At 42.5% G+C, this 21,845-nt stretch overlaps 1 protein-coding gene across 5 annotated transcripts in view; it reads left to right on the plus strand.

Moving 5' to 3' along the window:
- The window catches only part of MLF1 (myeloid leukemia factor 1), a 44,225-nt gene extending 27,142 nt beyond the window's left edge, over window positions 1-17,083 (plus strand). Inside the window, exons 3-9 of one of the 5 annotated variants that reach the window (XM_074298078.1) lie at window positions 1,778-1,858; window positions 7,449-7,532; window positions 8,705-8,833; window positions 11,383-11,542; window positions 15,422-15,560; window positions 16,230-16,308; window positions 16,962-17,083. In XM_074298078.1, the coding sequence (XP_074154179.1) occupies window positions 1,778-1,858; window positions 7,449-7,532; window positions 8,705-8,833; window positions 11,383-11,542; window positions 15,422-15,560; window positions 16,230-16,236 (600 nt within the window). In that variant the 3' untranslated portion in view covers window positions 16,237-16,308; window positions 16,962-17,083. The remainder of the gene's footprint in view (window positions 1-1,777; window positions 1,859-7,448; window positions 7,533-8,704; window positions 8,834-11,382; window positions 11,543-15,421; window positions 15,561-16,229; window positions 16,309-16,961) is intronic. The other 4 variants (XM_074298076.1, XM_074298080.1, XM_074298077.1 and 1 more) reach the window with 4 other exon arrangements.
- Window positions 17,084-21,845: the final 4,762 nt, after the last annotated feature.

A 21,845-nucleotide genomic window follows, 5' to 3' on the forward strand; every position in this document is an offset into this window, starting at 1 on the left:
CTAATTCTTAGGCTGCCCTAAATCTCAGAATGAAAAAGAATGAATTATAATGATTTTTATGGCATATTTTTTCTGATATGATAGCATACTATGACTTTGACATCACAATTGTAAGGAAGGGTCAGTATTGAAAAATATTGGAGACATCCTGGGACTTTTATAACTAATATGTTATGCACATAGAAATATGACTCAATATGGAAAGATAAAACACACAAAATTTCCTCAGAAGGAAAAAGGCGGCTAATATTGGCCCTAGGAAGAGGAATTGAGCACCAAGGTTTGGCGGGTGTCACTGGGAAGGGAAGGCATGAATTCTGGAATAGACATGGCCTTTATTTTAGGAGGCCTTGAAGGGAAACAGTGCTGGAGCTTCATGGTCTCTGAGTGACCTCCCTGGCAATCCTCGGACTTAATCTCAGTCACAGCATCCCATAAATCTTTTAATACCCTCCTATGGACTGCCTTTGAATGGACTGGCTCATAGCGGATCCCATAAGAGTAATCATATAGGGTGGGTAGAACTGCATTTGGGGTCCAAACTCCACCTTTTCAGCTATTCCAGCTCCTCATATTAGTGTGTTCCTATTGTTCCTGCCAGAAAACCACCAGCCAGCATCTTCTAGGGTGCTGTCCAGGGTACTCTGAACTGCACCCCACTGTCCAGAATACTCTTATGTTCTGGCAAAGCCTGTAGCCCTTGGTGCTCCTGAGTGCAAAGCAACACAGTTTGTGGGGGAAAGAAATCTTGGCCTTGGACTCAGGTGAGACAAGGTCAGATCCTGTTTTTTGTGATAAGAGGATAAATCACTTCTCTGAAACTATCTACTCATCTGCAAAATGGGAATGATAATACCTGTACTATATATAATATTTATATTAAATATTAACATATCATATATAATAAATTTATATATAATAGCTGTGTAATGAAAAAAAGAGGCAAGGTGATGTCATGACTTAAGAACTTGGCCCAGAGAGAGAGACCTGCATCCATCTGGCCTTCCCCCTGCAGGATGGGATACAGACAAATTTCTAAGATGCTAAGCTGAAGCAAAAGTCTGGGCCTATGGTGGAGGGAGTTATTTCATCCTGGAGTTCCTTAAGTAATTAATATCAGAGGTTCATTTTCTAAAAACTGACTTTGAATCTCCTTTCAGTGACCTTGGGACTACTTTAGGATTTCACTTCTCCCAGAGAAACTAGAAATATTTTAGAAATCAAGTATATATTTCATTGCTGGTCTACGTTAATTTGTTTTTATTTTACATAAAATGTGTACTTAGGAAGCTATTAGGTACAACCCTAATCTTTTGAAATTTAGTTAACTTGAAAAAAATGACTTGTTTTAAATCAGCATGTATAGCAGACCCGATAAACTGGTCTCCTGTGTCAAAAAGTAAGAAGAGAGCATTTTAATCATTGTACCATATGTTTCTAATTAACTTTGGTATGAAATATGAAGGTTCATTTAAAAAATATTTCTCTTAATCCAGTCTTTTATATGTCTTTAATGGCTGCTCGCTCGGTCATGCTCACAGTGATAAATGATCTTCCTGTTTGCTTGAAGAAAACTATTTTTCTTGCTTTATAACTACTGGTCTGACTGTGATCATAAACAGATAAACAAAACATGAAAAAACACCCAATTTTTAAAAATTAAAAATCCACATAATTTCTTTAGTTAATAGGCCTTGTGACAATGTATTCTGCATTCCTCATCTTTTGAGGACCTGTCCTGCAGCAAGTAAAGAGTAATTAGGCATTTTTTTTCCAGGCAAGGAACCATGCCCTTGTTCCTTTTGGCAGTTTTGGTGATCCATCTTCACTGATGCCTTTTGGGAGTTTTGGTGCAATGGTTTGTACTACAAATACATCAGTTTCTAGAGGATTTGATTTTGCTGCTGGTGTTTGTTTTTTAATTTTTGTTTTCATTTTAACTAAAGTAGACTCATTTTTTCCTACTAATTTCATAATTGCTTGTTAGAATAATATGCATTGGTATAATTTCAATTTACATTTACATTTTAGCCAGATTAAATATTTAGCAATATAGGACATTTCTAGACAGATTGAGCTTCTTGGTTGTCTGTATTGGGTAAGTGTTAAAATTAATTGGATTTCCTGAGAAAATTTCAGAGCTGTGATTAAGTTTTTGGGAGAAAGAAAATGGAAGCCCATCTGATGTTTTTTATTTGCTGTAAACAATCTACATTTGCACACAGATATATGGATCTATACAGAAATGTGGATGATTGATGATGTCCTATGTTTTCGAAGACAATCATGAAATCAGGGAGATGATGCTATGACATGCAAATGAATTGAATTTAAGTGAAGATGGGTTGTTCAAAGTCACCTGCTTTACTTTTCCTTCCAGAACCATTTGGTCTTGTGGCCAGATATAGATTAGGATGACTGGAGATGGACCTCATGTGGTTATACTTAAGCATTGAATGAAGTTCTGATTTCTCTCTGTGATTTTGTGGGCCATGATTTATCTGTTATTGAAGCCAAATTTAAAAGGAGTCCTATGATTTCAGTTCTCATTTGGCATAAGGTGTGGTTATGGAATAGTGCCTCTAGTGGAAAATTGTCTTAAGGGGGTTAGGGACAGGAAATTAAGTAGTGACAATAGCTATTTGAGGTTTAAACTGAGGTGCTGTTGGAGAAGGCAAGAAGGAAAATAGCACTTACAATATCTTTTGTCCCTACCAAGTTGCTTTTGCTTGATGCATTTTACTGAAATGAGGCTTTAATTTTTTTTTTCAAATTTAGTTCTTTATTCTAAGTTTTTCTTTCCTAATAAGTTCTTTAAAGAACATCTGTTCTAGGTTTGAGATGCAAGCTCAAATTCAATGGAATTCAGCAAATATTTATTGAAATGTTGTGTGAGGTATTGTGGCAGGCACCCCAGGGGATAGAGACCGTTTCAGAAAATTGTCTAGAAAGAAGAAATGAATAATAAAGAACAATATCTTGGGATGATATGACAGGAAAATCTATAGCAATTGAGAGTTCAAAAGAGGGAGAAATCCCACCAATGCTTCATGAAGGAAGAGACATTTAAGTTTATATTGAAAATGTGGGGAATATTTGAATGGAGGTGGAGAGAAGAGCATGGAGGAAACCTTACAAAGTCATGGAAGCCTGGGAGCGTTTAGTCCAAAATATTCTGATGGAGCAGCAAATAGTTAGGGGAGCTATAGGACAGGGTTGGAACCCCATTTCAAAGAACCTTGAAGTCTGAACCTTTTTCCTGTGGCTGGAGAAGTTGGCAAAGGGTGTTCAGGGGAGCAGTGACATGATCAGACAGTTGTGCTTTAGGAAAACGGATCTCCTAGCACCATGTAGGAGAGATTGCAGGGAGGAAACACTGATGACTTGGACTCGGGCTGGAGATAAAATAGCCTTTGAACTTGGTTGATAGTAATGACAGTGGAATGGAAAGAAGCAACTGACTGTGAAACATGTTTCTCTGAGATAAAATTGATTAGATTTGGCAGCTGCTTGGAGGTGAGAGACAAAGGGAAGACAGCAGAGAGAGCAGGGATGATTATAAAAATCAGGGTGACTGGCCAAGAGAATGGCAGCCCAAGGAGCTTGTTGGTTGGAGGAAGACAGTGTCTGATTGGGGAAGTGGAGTTTGGGGTTCCAGCAAGGTATTCAGTTGGTATTCAACAGGGAACTGGAACCATAGGAGTAGAATTTTGGAGAGAGGCCACAACCAGAAAGACGAAGATTTAGGAGTGACCCACAGAGAAGATTGACCAGGAAAATAAGTAATTATTGGGGGACAGAGCCAAGATGGCAGATAGTAGACAGGACTTTGCCTGAGCTCTTCCTGGCTTCTCTCAGAAGCAATACCAGATCAAACCTCTGAACCTATTTTGAGTGATAGAACCCACAAATATTTGGAATATAACCAATGGAAGATATCTTGGAAGGACTTCAGGTCTGTCTCAATTGGGGAGGGAGAGACATGGCCCAGAACAGAGAGGCCACACATGGGGAATCTAGTGGGAGGCTCTAGCCAAACTACAACGGGTGCTAGTGGGTTGGCATTCTACCTGTGAGACCTCTTCAACAACTATAGAAGGCAAATAGTCTCCGAACTCCAGCATAACAAGTAGGACTTAGCCATACCCATCCAGCACAGGAAGGAAGCTGGCAGCATTAGCCCCAGGGCAGCATAAAACCCATCCGTCATCCTATAGAGGAAGCTTAGGACAATTTCCACTTTGCCCTTGGAACAGACTTCAACCTTTAAAAATGAGCAAAAACCAAAAAGTTTTGACCATAGATAGTGATTATGGAGACAGAGAAAAGCAGACCTCAAACTCTGAGACAACTAAAGGAAAAACATCTCCAGATGATGCCTCCTCGAAGGGTGATATGAATTGGTCTCCAGCTCAAAAGGCTCTCTTGGAATTCAAAATAGATCTTTAAAAAGAGAAGAAAAATGGAGAAAAGGAAATGAGAGCTTTGGAAAAGAAAACACAAATTGTCTGAAGGAAACAACTTAAAAATACAATTAGTGAAATGGGAAAAAAAAATATTACCAAAGAAAATCACTTCTTAAAAAAAAAAGATTTAGTGAAATGGAAAAAGAGAACTCCTTAAAAAATAGAATTGGTGAAATCAAAAACAATATCCAATAAAAGAAACAATTCATTTAAAAAGTTCAGTTGGCCAAATGCAAAAGAGAGATAAAAAAAGCTAACTGAAGAAAATAATTTACTAAAAATTAAAATTGAACAAATGGAAGTGAATGACTCAATGAAACATCAAGAATTCATCAAACAAAACAAACAAAAAAAAATGCAAAAATGCCTCATTGGAATAACAGATATAGGAGGGACAATCTAAGAATTATTGGATTACCTGAAAACCATGATTTAAAAAAAAAAAAAAAAAAAAAAGGCCTGGACATATTTCAAGAAATCAAGGAAAACTGCCTTGATGTCCTAGAACCAGAGAGTAAAATAGCCATTGAAATAATCCACCAATCATCCCCTGAAAAAGACCGCAAAATGGAAAACTGAGAAATATTGTAGCTAAATTCCAGAATTATCAGATAAAGGAGAAAATACTGCAAGCAGCCACCAAAAAAAAGCAATTCTAATATCGAGCCATAATGAGGATTACCCAGGACCTAGCAGCTCCACTTTAAAGGATCTGGAAGATTATTATTACTGGATATTAGCCAGAGCAATGAGCACATGTAGGAGATGGGGGTGAGGAGAAGGAGCCATGGAGAGGATAAGAGTGGGGCACCCAGGGGGTGTCAGGGATGGTGTCAAAAGGATGAAGGGCAGTGGTCCACAGTGCCTGTGACTGCAAGGGTCTCACAGGGACGAAGGCGTAGAGTCAAAGGGCCTTTGGAGGCCATCAGTCATAGACTTCAAGAACTCTGCATCTGTTGATGAGGAAAGCTGCGGTACGGAAAAGGTGGATGACATGGGTGACAAGGCAGGATTTTAACTCAGTTCATCCTGATTCCAGTGTCTGGGAATAGACAAAACCTAATTTGCTCAGTTGGGTGAGGACAGAAGAATGCTCTAAGGCTTGGATTCCAGTTCTGCTTTTGCTGCTTCCCAGCTTGGTAACATTGGGCAAGTTACATCACCCCTCCTGGTCTCGGGCAAAGCCCCAGGTAGCCTCCAACTGAAATTTTAAACTAGCGATTGATGATGCACTTTCAGACTCTGCCATGAGCTCATGCTCTGACTGAGCAGAAGCAGCTGGGCTTGGCGAGAGCGACTGTGGGTGGCCTTCAGGAGGGTGGTTTGGGCTGAGCTCACCCATGGGAACAGCAGGCACCATTGCAGGTGGTGGAAAGTGGCTGGGCAAAGCCAGCTGAGATCTCAAGGTTGCTCATGGTGGGTAGCGAGCCAGAAGTGGGGTGAAGTCGCAGCAGTGAGGAGTGTGCCCTGAGGAATAGGGCCTGGCCTTGGGCCTGTCAGGGAGCACATGGGGCTCAGCCCATACCCATTGTCTGATTCCACGGTTCCCGGGATTGACCCCTGCCTTTCTCCAGGAGATTGCCTGCTTCTCTCATGCATTCCCCTGGTGACGATGTAGGATGTAACTTCAATGGAACTTTTGGAAATAACTTTCAAATGTGGAAAAACAAAGACACCAGCTGTGAAGGGGTCCTTGGCTATTTAATGATCAGTCACAAGTTGTGGCAGGTTCTGCCCAGCGCCCTGCATGCCCTTGGGATGGCGAGGGGGCCCATAGAAAGCCACCCCTTCAATGGTATCCATGAGAGTGACCACCCAGCCTTTGTATGAGAGGCTCCAGACAAGGGAACCCCTGCCTGTTTGGTACGGCTTATTAGGACCAAGTCTCCTCTCATCTCAAGTGGTGAGCTTGGTCCCTCCCCCAACTTTCCCCAGCCTCCGCTGCCCCCTCTCACAAGGAGGGAATTGGATTAGATGCCAGATAGCTCGGTCTTTTGTTCCAGCCTCAATGCCCCCCAGCACTCTCAGAACCTTTGGGAAGCCCTGAGCAGCTTCCTGACCTGACCCAGCTCTGTCTCAGCCAGAGCTTGGTCCATCAGCAGAGGAGCAAGAAGGGCTTAGGAGGCAGAGGCTGAGAGATCTGTGTATGTGTACTCCCCTGCAGGCCTCAGACCCTGGCCAGGACCACGCCTTATATAGAAATGTCATCCCAGTGGGCAATTTGGTGGTGATGGGAGCTGGTCCCTAGTCCTGGGTCTGGTGGAAGCACAGCTAGCCTAGGAAGGTCCTTGTTTCTGGGTGCCCACGTTGAGTGCCTTCTGAGGGACTGACTTGGATCCCAGACCTCTGACCAAGCCAGGGAAGGCGCTGTGGGAAAGGAAGCAAGTGGGTGATCTGGCCCCTTTAGGGATAAAAGGTCATAGTGGCCAACAGAGTGGCACTTAGGAAGGCCTCAACTCTTCAAGGAACCTAGGCTGGTCAAGGGAAGGCCAGGGCACCCGAGAGGTGCCACAGCTGTGCTTTCTGAGATGCTGCTTGGCAGGAGGGAGTGACTGGGGCATCTGGAGTGAGGAAGTGGGAAGTCCCAATTGGATAGGCTGAGCCTTGGAATGGAGGGAAAGGAGACCAGCCTGGCAAAATGGGGAGAATGGACAGGACCATTACTGCAGGGATGTAAACCCTACCACTGGAGAGAGTCCCGAGGGCCTGGTGCATCCAGAAGTGAAGGGCTTGGTGTGTTTTTTTAAAATATGGATGAGAATCTCTTCTGGACTCACTCCTAATTGAGTATTGAATTTGCCCGTATTTTTGGAGCTCATTTTATGATGATTGTATGATTTCTGATTTGCCTGCTTGGCCCATGTGCATGTGACTTGATTGCATGAACCAAATGACTTTTCTTTGACTTCTGTTTTGGGGATGTTGGTTTGTTTCTCCTGTATTATTCTCCTAGTTAATAACTCACTTCCTAATATCCTGTAGAATACAGATGTCAACCCTTTTCAGGCAATGGACAGAATGATGTCAAATATGCGGCAAAATATGCAGGATTTACAAAGACGTTTTGTAAGTATTAAAAATTAATTAATACTTAAGTGGGAACTGTGGGTGCAGAACACGGCGTACACTGTCAACCACCACGGGTGCATTGGATAGACTGAGCGGTTTCTTTCTCTTATGTGTTATAGGCCCCATACTCAACATAGGGGATGGCTTTCTGGGAGAGCGACAAGTATATTTCGAAACAAAGCGGGGAGCGTAGAAACTATTAATAACAAGGTTTTAAGATCTCTAATACTTCACAGTACCCTATAAAATACAACACAAAAATGAAGTCGCTTCACAAATCAATTAATTGCTGCCCTCTTAGATCTCAGTCAAATGCCAAATTGTGACTGGCCTTAGAATGGAAGCTTTTGTAGATGTGGGAGGAATTCGGTGGAGGAAAATCCCAACAGTGACCCAAAGCTGACAGTCACATATTGAAACCCGAGTCGGAAACCGATCCTGGCCTAAAAGCAGGCCTTGGGCATTTCGTAGTCATCCAGAATGTTTAGTTTGGGCATGTTTTATCCAGTTAGGCTGACTTGTAAAGGTAAATACTCGGATCGCTTCTGCCAGCGGGATGAAAGAGTAAGAGCAGGGTCTGATTTCCTTCTGGTGAGAGCAGCCTGCCAGAGAGAGAAGTAGCCAGGGGCCAGAATGGGGGCATGCCCCAGAACACCCTATTGCTCACTCTGATTCTGAGGGACACCACATGGGAAACAATTCCTGGAAACTACATTCCAGGAAAAGCTGTAGTGGACTGGGCCTTCTTAAATGTTTCTAATGAGAATTCTCTTCTGTTCCGGTGGATCCTAGACATCTTGGGCAAAAGCCGAACCCTTCTGGACTCCTGAATAGATCGAGGAGCTCCATAGGTCCTAGATAACGTGGGAGGCCTGGGGAGACTCAGGTCAGAGGCTCCCAGAGTCTGCTCACTCAAGTGGGCATTTATGCCAATCTGCCAGCTTGGTGTTTTGTCCTTTTCTACTATTTGCCAGTCCTTCACAAGAGTGGGGAAGAGTAGCCTGGATTCCTCTTAGTGGCCACTGAAGCTCTCCAGAGGGAATGTAGAATGCTCTTAATAGATTTCCTAAGTCACTTCTTGCTGTCTAGTTGACTCTTTCTCATGTGGCAGTGATTCAGAAATCTGAGCAGTGTATTTCTGACCATCATCTTTTTGTATTTCTCTGTAGAGTGATATGTCAGTTGATCCAGAAGGACACTCCTACTGTTCTTCTTCCATTATGACCTTCTCCAAAGTAGGTAATGAGCCTCCAAAGGTTTTCCAAGCTTCTTCTCAGACGCGGAGAGCTCCTGGCGGGGTGAGTATTTTGAAATAGCTTGTAAAAGCAGGAGCAGCTTACTGCTGTTTGGTACCTTTTTAAACTGTTTCCTTATTTGCATTTTTTTTCTCTTTTTAAAATAAATTTTTTCCCAATAACTGTTATTTACCTCAGTACCCTCTTCACCTCCCTCTGCAGAAGTATTTGCCTTAATCAAGCCTGGATCTACCACCATAATCCAGGAAAGCAAAGGCAGACTACAAAGTTACCTTGTCTAGTGCCTTGCTTATCCACCTCTGACCCTACCTTTCTTACCCAGAACCTTTCACCTGATAAACAGGTAGTCCTCATGTGGCAAAGCATCATAGGAGAAACAGTCATTTCCTTACAGGGTGTTCTGGTGTTCAGGGTGGGTATTCTGGACCCAAGGCTGGGAAGATCTCCTTTCAATTCTTTTTCTCAGCTCTCTGCTCTACTTCTCTTATATTTGTCTTAGATACCTTCTGTGCTCTTTAATACCAGAGAATTGGCTTCCTTGAGCATATGGAGAACGAACCAGATAGATTTTTGGTTCCTAAACTGAAGTCTTTGGTGAAAATGTAATTGAGGAAACAGCTGGCCAAAGCCCTTCTTTCTCCTCATCTAGAAAGAGGTCATTGAAATTTTCCTAGCCTTCCATTGATAAGGAAAGTTGTCCTTAAGACTGCCTCAAGTGGGCTGCCTCTGGTTCAGAAACAGACTCTCTAGTCCCTTCCCTCCCATCTTTATTGATCCACCTATCTTTGCATAGGGCCTTCCTATCTTTTTCAATTTAATTGATTTTGGTTACATTTTAAGTTCTAAAGGGTCTTCTTCCCTTCCTCCTGGCCTGCACCAGAGAAGGCCCCCCCCCTTTAATGCAGATTTGTAGTTGTGTAAAATCATACTATGTCCACTTCTGTTTATAATTCTTTCTCTGAAGATGGATTACATCTTCCTTCATAGGTCCTTTGTACTTTGAGTATTTTTGAGTATTTATAGTACTCAGAGTAACTCGATTGCTCACAATTATTTGAAAGATATTGCTGTTACCTTACATAATGTTCTCCTGGTTCTACCTGTTTTATTATTTCATGCAAGGCTTCCCATATTTTTCTAACATCAACCAGCTCATCATTTCTTACAGCACAATCCTCAATTGATGGACATTCCCTCAAATTTCAATTCTTCACCACCACAAAGAGCCACTATAAATATTTCCCCTGATCATTTTGGGAAACAGACCTAACTTTTGCACATGGCTGTCCCAGTACCTGAAAAGCGCCCACCAGGTGTGCTCCTGGGCCAGGGGGCCGCAGCCTCTGCCCACATCTCTGCCATCACCACTGTTTTCTGACCCTCAGTGCTCCACATTGAGCTCTGGAGAGGCTGTCTCGCCCTCTTTTTAGGTGGTCCTTGGCAATCCCACTGTAGTCACAGAACAGGGCCATGGGAATCCTCCTGGAGCTCAGGCTTGGGACAACCTGGTCCAGGCCCATTTCTGACGCCAGTTCTGTCACCATCAACAAAAGACCCTCCCTTTCCTGGACATCCTTTTCCTCACCCATAAAATGATACCTGTAGTTCCTGCCTCCCAGCATTGTTGAGAAGTTCCAGGGAGACAAATGATGTGTAGCATGATTGACCTGCAGAACGGGGAGAGCGTCATAGTGGGTGTCAAAGGGACAGAGTGGGAATCCTGGCTCTCTGGGGCTCAGTTTCCCTGTCTGTAAAGTGAGAGGGCTAGGCTTGGTGGGGCCCCTGGGACACACAGACAGCAAGCTGCCTTTCCTTTGTTTTAATACATTGAGTCAGCCAGGTTGGGGAGGGCAGGAAGGGAGGCTTCCCCAAGGAGGAAAAACTCTCCACTTATGTTCTCTGGCCCTCCTGGGCAGCATAGCCTAGACGAGTTTCCCAGAACATGGTCCTGGCAGGGACTTGCTCACCCTGCCCCGGGGCCTGGCTTTGCCCAGGACATCATGTGATTTTTTTTTTTTAGGCAGCTTGGAAGTGGGTCTCTCCAATAATGGTGGCTTTTCTCAGATTTTGAAGATTTGCCATTTTAAGCCTTTTGTCCACATTATAAATATGTTCTGGTGTCTTTTTACTTTGACCTAGTTTGGTGTTTGGCTCGGGTGTTTACCCGTGCATGCCCCTGATGAAGGGAAGAAGGGAGGGCTCTGGGAGGTTGAGACCTGCCTAGGAGGGTCCATCTGGAGGGCAAACCGATGTCTAGAAATGAAAGAGATTCTGTTGAGAGAACACCTCAAGTGTGGTGCAGGCTTGGAAGTCACGGGCCTTGGGTTCCAATCCTGGCTTTAGGATAGCTTCCTCAGCCCGAAATGAAAGGGCTGAACTCAATGACTGCAAGGATCCCTTCTTCTCCAGCCTAGCACTGTGTGAAATCTTAGGCAAGGCCTCCCTTGACTAAAATGATGGGTCAGTAAGCCGGAAAGGGCCCTCTGAAGCTATGATCTTAAGAATGGGAGCTTCTCACCTGGTCAGCTGTGGAGGAGGGTAGAACGGCCATCTGTAGCTGGGCTTTGATTCATTTTCTCTTAATTATTTAGATTAAGGAAACCAGGAAATCATTGAAAGATTCTGACACTGGAATAGAAAAAATGGCTGTGGGTCATCACATTTATGATCGGGCTCATGTCATAAATAGGCTAAAAAACAGCAAAACTGGTGACCAAGAGTTGAACCAAGAGTTCATCAATATGCGGGAAGGTAAGTGAGCCAAGCCTGCCGCAGGCTGAGCAGCCTCCAGGAGGCGCCCTAGAGCAGCCATCGTCCTCACCATGCATTACACTGCATTTTTTTTAAAATATGGTTGGTGCGTCTTTTATACATCAGAGTCATTTCCAGATATGCCCCTTGTTACAGACAGACAAACTCTGTGTCTGTCAGAATATGTGCCATGCATTTTAAACATGCATGTATGGTTTCTTTTGTACTCAGGAAATGGAATCCTTCACATCATCAATAAGGGATTAAACACATGATGCTTTAGATTTTAAAAGAGTTTTCCATACAACAACATTGCAAGGAGGGGCAAAAATCATTATTGGGGGCTTTATTTTATTTTTATTTCTTTTAAACTTAAATACAAAACAAGGAAAGAAAAAAGATAATACACGACAGAATATGAGAAGATTCGATATTAAACAATAAATTTCCATTTCAATAAAATATGTAATCTGTGTAGAATTCATTGTTTTCAAAACTACTTAGCTTTTTGGTTTTCTTTTCTTCTCTTCTATGTACTTTTTACTTTATTCTCTACCCTCCCAAGAGATACACACATGTCTATAAATATACTCATACATACATGTACATATATGTAAGACCATACAATGCATATTTCTGTTTGTCAGCTCTTTCTCTGGAGATCAATAACATTTTCCCTCATACAGCTAAAACTTTCCATGTTTTTCTAAACTAACAACTCATCATTTCATATCTCACAGTAGTATTTCATCACAATCACATTCACACAACTTGTGTAGCCATTTCCCCAGTTGAAGAGCATCTATCATTTTAGTCAATCTCATAGGTGTAAGGATGTCTCAAAGTTGTTTTAATTTGCATTTCTTTAATCATTAATGATTTAGAGCATTTTTCTTAGATATAATTTTGATTTCTTCTTTGAAAAACAGCCTATTCATGTCCCTTGATCATTTATCAATTGGGGTATGATTCATATTCTTAGAAATTTGACAAAGTATTTTATGTATTTGAGAAATTAGATCGAAACAATATTGAATTGAAACCTAGTGTGGTTTCCCTATTTTTCTTTTAATTAGCTTTAACTTTGTTACTTCTTTTTTTATATAATTAATCCTACTCCAGCCTTTATTTTACTTCTGTGTATAACTCTTTTTTAAAATTTTGTTTCCTGAAAACAACATATTGTCAAAACTCAAACTTTTAATCCATTCTGTTATCCATTTCCATTTTATGGGTAAATTCATCTCATTCACATTCTAAGTTAAAATTACTTGTCATGTATTTCTCCTCATAGAATTTTTCATCACTATCCTTCTCACCCTATTTACTCTCTATCCCTCCAAACTTGTCTCATTTACTTCTACCTTGCCTTTCTATTTCTCAACCCACCCACCCCTCTCCTAGTCCTTCTCTTACTCCCTCTCTACTCTTAATTCTGAATCAATGCCCCCTTCAAAAAGCCCCTTCTTATCCTATCCCTTCAGCCTCTTATTTCTTTCTAAATTTAAAAGGCCTTTAATCCCCTCTTGACTATATGTTTGTTTCCTTTTTAACGCATTTTCTATAAAATTAAGATTCTAGCACAACCAGTCCCCTCTACCTCCACTTCTTCTGTATCCTTTATGCCTCATTTCTATGAAATAATGACTCCTTTTTATCTGTCCCTATGCAGTTTTATTTTTTAGAATCATTCCATCATATATAGCTCAGTCCAAGCTTTTCTTAAAAACTACCCAAATTATGATGACTATAAAAATAGATATTTGCGCATATAAGAAGTAAACAGTTTGACCTTGTTGTTGATCCCTTATGTTTAGTCTTTCATGTTTACTTTATATTTCTCCTGGATCTCATATGTCAAATTTTGCATTAAGGTTTGATATTTTTGTCACAGATAGCTGAAAATCTTTCAATTTTTTAAATGTCCTTTTTTTTTCCCCTGTTGATGAGTATACTTAACTTTGTGGGTTAATTATCCTTGGTCACAACGCCAACTTTTTTGGTCTGCATCATATAGTTTTCCAGAACCTACAGTCCTTCAATGTAGAATCTGCTTATATCTTGTAATCCCAATTGTAGTTCCTCAATATTTAAATTGTTTTTTCTTGTTGCTTGCAATATTTTTTCCTTAACCTAGGAGCTTTGAAACTTAGCTATGATATTCCTGTAAAGTTTCTTTTTGGGGTCTCTTTCAGGTGATTATCAGTGGATTTTTCTATTTCTGTTATACTTTCTTGTTCTAGAACTTAAGGGCAATTTTCCTTAATAATTTCTCATACTATTGTATTAGTATCCTCAGTATTCTTTTATTCTCTCTCCTCAATCTGTTCTCCAGATCAGTTATTTTTCTGATATTTCACATTCTCTTTCACTTTTTTGATTTTGTTTTATTATTTCTTGATGTCTTATAACATTATATAATATCTTGATATCTTTAACTTTCCTTTGCCCAATTCTAGTTTTCAATAAATTATTTTCTTAAGTGACTTGCCCAGAGTCACAGCCAGGAAGTGTTAAGTGTCTGAGATCAAATTTGAACTCAGGTCCTCCTGACTTCAGGGCTAGCGCTCTATCCACTGCGCCACCTACCTGCCCTGTGATTTTTTTTGGATTGCTCTTATTTTCTTTTTCTAATTTTTCCTTGATAATCTCTTGTTTTTAAAAGTTATTTTTAAGTTCTTCCAGGAATTCATTTTTGGACTTAAAGCCATTTGACATTTCTCAATGAAAAAGGATGTTTGTTTTTTAGCTCAACTTTTTCCTCTGAATATGAACCCACATCCTGTCTATCCCCACAATAGTTATCTATGGTTGGGTTCTTTTTCCTTTTATTTTGTTTACTTTTAGCAGCAATCATTATAATCAAGTTTTGGTTCTAAGGTGTGGGGAATGATCCCCCAGGCCTCAGGTCTTTTTTACTGTTATTTCTGAGCTCTGGGGGGCAACCTTGGGTACTCCCCCCCCCCAGACCACAGCCCAACCCCCAGTCAAGCTGTCCCACAAATGTTTTTGCTTCTGGTGGTCCCTCTGGTGGCTGCGAACTTTTCCTGTCCTTTCTGGCAGGGACCTGAAACCAGGGACGCTGCTTTCCTACAAGTGTCCGCAGCCAGCACGTTCCTACCTCTCTACTCACCAGGTGTGTGCTAGCTCCTTCTACCCCACAACCGCAGCCTGCGATAGCATCTGGCCAGCACATTGTGGATGGGGTCTCTGCACAGTGGAAGACCCTTCTGTCTCCTCCTCAGCCTCCCAGCCCCCATCCTGGCCTAAAGCTGAAAGCTGCCAAGGCTTCGGTTGTTTTTTGGTGGAGAAAACTGGGAGCCTAAAATCTTGTAACAAACTCCACTGTTTTCCCAGTATCTGCTCCCTCATTAGTTCTTAAACTTCAGAATTCTGTACAAAATTGGTATTTTTCTCTCTCCAGATTTGTCACCTTCATTATTAACAGTTTCAGTTTTTCTGTGTAGACTTTGAAATACAAATGCAATTATTTAAGTCAAAGTAGAGAGAAACATTGGGATTCTAGCAAATGACATTTCTGGTAAGGAGAATGAGCTCAGTAGTTGAGCAGTTGCCCAGCTGCCCCCCCCCCCACAGGTGGAGTCACGACATTGTAGGACATTACAGCATCTGGGAGCCCCAGATGTGAAGTGTAAATAAGCACATCCTCCCAACACAATTTAGAAGTAAAAGAAATATTTAAGGAAGCAGTGAGGGCCCAAAGGAAAGAACAGCTCCTGTCAGGCTGGGCAGGTAGATGCCAAGGCCCCAGGGATGGCGCAGGGGTTTCAAGTCCAGCGGCCCCAAAAAAAGCCGGGGGGCCGGGAGCCCGTAGCTGAGCCAGGAAGCCTAACCGTGTCTTTTGTCTATCTCCCAAAGCCGATGCCCGAGACTTCAATAACGAATGGCAAAGCCAGATTCTAAAAGTCATCCAGTCAGGAAAGAGGAACCTAGAAGGCACAAGAATAAGAAATGGTCACTCTGACGGTTCATTGCCTTATGAAGACATTTCCAGAAGGTAACAGATGACTCCATTTTGTTGGGACGGCTGTAGGTGCCCCCCTAGACCTCAGGCTGTGCACATGGACATGCCCTGAGGAACACAGGGAAGCTCAGACTTAGCCAGCCTCGTGCTGGGGGTGCCTCATGGGCACAGTGCCTGGCACACAGTAGCCCCTTCTTCACTGACCCATATCCCAGCCCGACAAAAGAGTGCACGTTAATCTGTGCTTCGGGACGGAGACAGAAGCCACATTGGCTGATGGCAAATGCTACCCTCATGTAGTCACTGAGCTCCTGGAATATATTGGGGTTTGCATCTGCATGATCTTCTCTCTTAGCATAGGAGGAGGGGGAAAAGGCCTATGTCAGAGAAGGGATGGGGAGAAAGAAAGGGGAAGTTTTGAATATTTGATCCTAAAATTTTTTTTGGAATAACTTTAAGCACAAGATGAAAAAAAGAAAAGCTAAGCATGATGTCCCATTTTTATGCTACATTTTGGGTATCTTTTTTTTTTTTTTTTTTTTTTTTTTTTTTTTTTAAACCAATTTTTACCAAGGACTAGACTTTACATTTTGACTTAATCTTAAAAACAAAAAGAATGGAAAGAGAAGGCCTAGTCTTTGTGATGTTACGCTTCCAGACCCTGGGAAGCCGGACAAGGCCTTACACAGAAATCTGTTTTAGGCTGTAGGAGTTGGGAGAAATGCTGCTGAAGGTGGAAGGCTTCTCAGAATCATCGTTGGATCGGGCAGAAGGCTGCAAAGTAAAGAGAAGCCTTGGTTGGCGGAGTGTCTCCTGTGCTAGCACCTTTTTAAACAATTATTTAAGGACTTAGTTTTCTTCCTAGTAAGGAAAGGCAGGTTTGTCGCCAGGAGGCTGGCCCCCAGGTGACAGAACCCTTTTTTTGGCCACAGCTATTCATGAAGATCCTCTTAAGTTGGGGTGGGTGGAGGAAAATCCAGCAGTCTTAAATTAGGGACAGTCAGTGGGAACACTTGAATACAAACGCCCCAGTGCTAAGTAGGACAGTGGTGTCCCCGGCCCACTCTGAAAGTCTCATTGACTGAGACCTGGCAATGTAGACTGTTCATGGGAGGTTCTGGAACACCAGCATAAGGTGCTGGCTCTCTGGATGAAATATAAAGCCAAAATCCTGCGAGCAGCCACAGAGCTTAGGGCACTATGTGGCTGGTAAGGCGTCATTGTAGTCTGTTAAAACAGGAGCTGTTTCTTTTGTCTTAATGTGCAGTGAAACAAACAAGTTAGAATTTTTGAAGCTAAATTTGGGCTGTTAAAAGGTAAAGAATGATGTCGTAGTGGGATCTGTGGTACTTCTGTTGACTTACAAAGTATGGCACCGTTTCTGAGATGTATTATTAACACAATTGTTTCTCTATGTATATCTATTTTATCCAGGGAGAGACCTCGCCAAAGATCATCCATCGAAAGCCAGAGAAGACCCAGGGCTTTTGAGGAAGCTCTTCAAATTAAGGGATCATCTGTCAAATCCAACAAAAAATAAATTTCCGTGCATTTGATTTGAGTTTTAATTTTTTTTTTTTTTTCATTTTAATTGAACAAAGGGGATGGTGCTGCACGAGACCAGTCTTGTTCCTCATCGTTGGCCTTGACTGTTCTTTGGAACTTTACTCGCCTTGCTTTATTGCCCCTACCCTGGGCAATTGCTCCATTATAGCTACATAAGTGCCTGGTTTTCAGCAATTAAGAGAAATTATTAACACAAAAAGCACTTTTAAGTTTGTTTAGCACAAAGGCATGTGTATAATTTAAAAAACTTTTAAAAGATAATCATTTTGCTTTTTTTAACTTTCTTCTGGCCATGTTGTTCCTACTTTAAGCAGGTTTGGCTAATGCATCTAGTTTTATGATCTACAAATAAAATTTATATGAAAAGCAGATCTTTTGAATTTTTTTTTTTTTTTTCCTGTGGCTGACCATTCTGGAGTTGTGTTAATAAAGTTCTGGCTGAACACCGGCAGGTAGTAGTATATAGTTACCATACTCTAGATCTTAGGGGAGGAACCTCTGTTTTTGTCACTCTTAAATCTTGATGTGTTCATAGTAAAGTGACTTATTTTTTCAGAAATAGATCTGATTGTGAATGATTGGGAGCTGTTATATTACATGATCTCATTTGCTTCTTCCATAATCCATTCCACTCTCCCTCTCCCCTCCAGTGTGGGAAACAGGTGAAGAATTTACAGATTAAGTACATGTTGATCAGGGATTGTTATCTAAAGCCTTAAAGGCCTCAGTTTAGGAAGCATGTGATTTTTAAATAAGGCCTGGACTACATTTCACTGTCCAAAAGAGGATCCATGGTGAGGAAGCATGTAATTTTTAGATAAGGTCTGGACTATGTCCTATTGCTCAAAGGAGGACACTGGTAAGAAAGCTATACACCTACTACATTCCACTGACTAAACAGTAGATTTATGTGGCTAATCACACCATGTAGAGGTGTCTTTGTCTGAAATGTATAAATATGAATTATTATAAGCATATATAATATATTTTATATATGTTATTAGTAGCAATATATATTATAAATATATATATATAATATAAATATAATTATTATAAATGTATAAATATTGTGAACATTTTCAAGGGAGTGGCTCTCTCCTGCTGTGAAATTAGTTTCACAGACCAGGATGAAGTCTACTTCTCAAGATTCTAATAATTCTGCTTTCTGTGAGTGATCTCTGAGTAGTCAATTTGGGTAGGTCTTTTTGTCTCAAACACTTCTGATTGTGAATGATTGGGAGCTGTTATATTACAGGATCTCATTTGCTTCTTCAATAATCCATTCCACTCTCCCTTTCCCTGTCCCTCCCCTCTTTCTTTTAAACAACTTTTTTTCTTGTTCTCCTTAAGTATGTTTCTATTGCCTCAAGGCAGGGATTTTCCCCTTTCATGGTAAACTCTTGAGTATCATTTTTCACTCTCCTCTCTCAGCCCTCTTTTTTGTGATATATGAAAAGTAAATCTGGTTGAGATTCTACAGATGTAATTATCTAAAATCCATCATCCATGAAACAAACTGCAGAGGTATACTTGATTTTTGTACTTGTATGCTACCTGAAACATAAGTTCTGTGTTAAGGATTACAAACACAAATCTCTTTTTTCCTTCAAAATTCAAGGATTTTTTATCCTTCCCCCCCCCAAAAAAAAAAAAAAAATTTTTGTTCATTGTTTCTTCAGAAACACCAGCAATATTCCTCTCTAGAGAGGCCAAACACTCAAACACTCAGCTTCATTTACTGCTTTGGAATTAGGATTCGAAGCAGGTTCTTCATCTTAATTTGTATCCTCATAGTAAATACTGTTGTGCTTTCCATAGTGATAGCTGTGGGAGGAGGGAAGAACCTGCCCTCCATAGGCTGCTGTCATATTCTTAGCTGTACATTATCTTGTCAAAAATCCAGTGGGCATTTTACATGTTCTGATCATCAGGCTACAAATGTATCATGTGAATATTTTACATGTGATCTCATTTTACTACTGAAATGGTTTGCCATCTGTCAAGGGAACTCTTTAGAAAGTCTTAAACCCAATTTGATGTATTTATCACCGTGACCTGGCTGGTTAAATAAGTGTTCAAAAGTGCATTTAATCAAGATTGTTAAGATTACTCCTACAGCAAAAGTTTTACTTTTCTGTTTTCTGAGTTTTCTGCATGTGCCATAGAATTTTTATCTTGCAGCCATTTATCCATCCGAGAAGGATCCTCTTCCATTTCCCATAGCTGCAAGCCAAGGCAATTCTTTACTTGTAGAAAGATAATTTTCCTGACAATTCAAATTGCAAACTCAATTTGGATTTTCTTTCTGGGATACTTGCTTCCCACATGCTCCCCTCATGCTCTTGGAGAGAAGCCGGGGGTTTCTGCACTCAGAATTGCAACTTCTTTGCCAGGGTGAGACCAGCAGGGTCCTGCAGCTGCCCAGGAGCAGCCCTGGTCCTCAAGCTCTGCTTGGAGCAGCTTCATGATGGCCTTAGGAAGAGACCTCACTCTCCAGGATCCAGCATAGAGCCACTCCAGTTAGCAGCTGCCTTCTGGACAAAGCTAGGGACCCGATGAGTGGAGGGCTGAGACCTTTGTCCTCCAGACAGCTTGAGGTAGGCCTGCTCACAGGTTGAGGAGCCCGGCTCCCTTGGTGGTTTTTCTTTTTCCTCTTACAAAAGGATATGCCGGGTATGAGCGTGGCCACAAGCCTGGCTCTCACTGGTAGGGAAGCCTCTCGCAGCTGTTAATTGGCCCAGTGGGATGTGGCTGACAGCCACTCTTGGGGACCTGGAGTCGGGTGCTTTCCCCATACATAACCCTTCTGAAGCTTTTAGTGATCTGGAGTCGGACACTTACCCCATACCGAATTGAGCTAGTTCTGGAGCTTTTAGTGACTTGGAGTCAGGTGCTTTCCCCCTACAGAACTGAGCCCTTATGGGGCAGTATGGATAGAGCTTTGTGGTCACCAGGGAAGGAAGGGTTGTTTCAGGATTCAGTCCAGCCTCCTCAGGAACCAGGATTGCCTTCATCCCCCTCCTCATCACGCCATCTCCATGCTCTGAACAGAGGGCAATACTAGGAGAGCCTACTTCCAGTGCCGGGTCCCTCAGCCCTAGCTTGTGGGGGCGCTGTGTCCCACAAGCAAACCCTGGGGAGGGGATGGGGAACTTTTAGGGGTTTGGTAGGTGTGGACGTGAATGAGCAATGTGAACAAGCATGAAGATTAGCCTTGCAGTCCTGGCATGTGCTGAGCCGTTCTTCACGCACTGGTCCAGAGAGCTGTTTGTTGCTTCCCTTCTAATCTTGTTTGCATTAGTTTTGTTTGTACAAAAGCTTTTCAATTTGATGGAATCGAAATCTTCTATTTTGTGATCAATAATGATCTCTAGTTCTCCTCTGGTCATAAATTCCTTCCTCTTCCACAAGTCTGAGAGGTAAACTATCCTATGAAGAACATTTCTAAGCAGAAAAGCATCACGTCAGACTCCAAGGCTGAGGTTACGGCTCTCCCCGGAAGCTGGATAGGATGTTCCGGCTTCTCTGGGGATTCGGTCAGGCGGGCGCTGTAAAACCAATGTCCCATCCATGGACTGCACGAGCCACAGAGTGGGGCACGAGGTGGGGAGCGTTGAAGGGGAGCTCCAGCGGGGACCCTGGAATTATATCCGGCCTCGAAGGCCCCTTGGGGCCTAGCTCAGCAAGTCAGGAGACCTGGATTCCGGTCCAGCTGTCACTGTGACTCAGACCCACTCTCCTCCCTGTAGCTCAGTTTCCTTCCTTGTAATAGTGATATTTAAAGTTTGCAAAGCGTCTTGTGTGTGACCTCCATTGATCTTGAACAACCAGTGGAGTAGGTTGCCCCGGGCGCTGGGCATCTCGATGGCGGCTGCAGTCCGGCAGGGGGCGTCGCTGCACGACCCACGGCCTGCAGGGCTCCCTCCGACCGGCAGAGGGCGCGGTGCCCTTTGGAGCTCCGACCTCCATATGGAGGCATTATCCCCATTTTCCAGATGAGGAAACAAGCTTACAAATCGATTCGTAACTTGGAAGGCCAAATTGGAACCAGTCTCACATACCAGCTGGGTGATGGAAGCCCAGGTCATTTAATCTGTCCATACCTCAGTCTCCCCAGCCCCCCAAATGGAGACAAAACAGAGCTTTCACCTTCAAAGCTCCTTGGGTGGCTCAAGTGGGATCTTGCAGAGTACGTTGCAAATCATACAATTATGCTCTATTATCTCTAGCTTTTAAACAGTAAATTCTAGAAGCCTGAGGGAGACCTTGTTAACTGGCACGAGCAGGGCAGTACCCCGCCCTTTCCTCCACAAGCCTTGGCGGCCCCTGGGAGCCAGCCTGTTCCCCAGAATTAACTCTAATTTAGCCTGCCCAGAGCTTGCTGGGACCTGTCCGCACGGGCCTCCCCAGCTAGACCTAAGCTCTTTGAAGGCAGGCACTGGGTTTTTGCCCCTTTTGGTCTCCCCGGGCTTAGCACGGAGCTGGGCATATAGTAGGTGCCTAATCCATGCTGATTGAGTGTTGATGCCTTGCAAAGGGAATGGGTAATGGACGGGGGACAAGGAGGAGGCCGGCCCCTCTGTGTGTGACGGTGACCAGGGATCCACCTTTTTGTGTATCCTAGGGAAACTTCTGGAGCAAGGCCAGCTGAGCTTAGCTCTGGGCCAGCCCCGGGCACTAGGCATCTCGATGGCGGCTGCAGTCCGGCAGAGGGCGTCGCTGCACGACCCACGGCTCGGGCAGCCCGCAGGG

Source organism: Sminthopsis crassicaudata, chromosome 3, assembly GCF_048593235.1.
Source record: "Sminthopsis crassicaudata isolate SCR6 chromosome 3, ASM4859323v1, whole genome shotgun sequence".
Classification (NCBI taxonomy): Eukaryota; Metazoa; Chordata; class Mammalia; order Dasyuromorphia; family Dasyuridae; genus Sminthopsis; species Sminthopsis crassicaudata.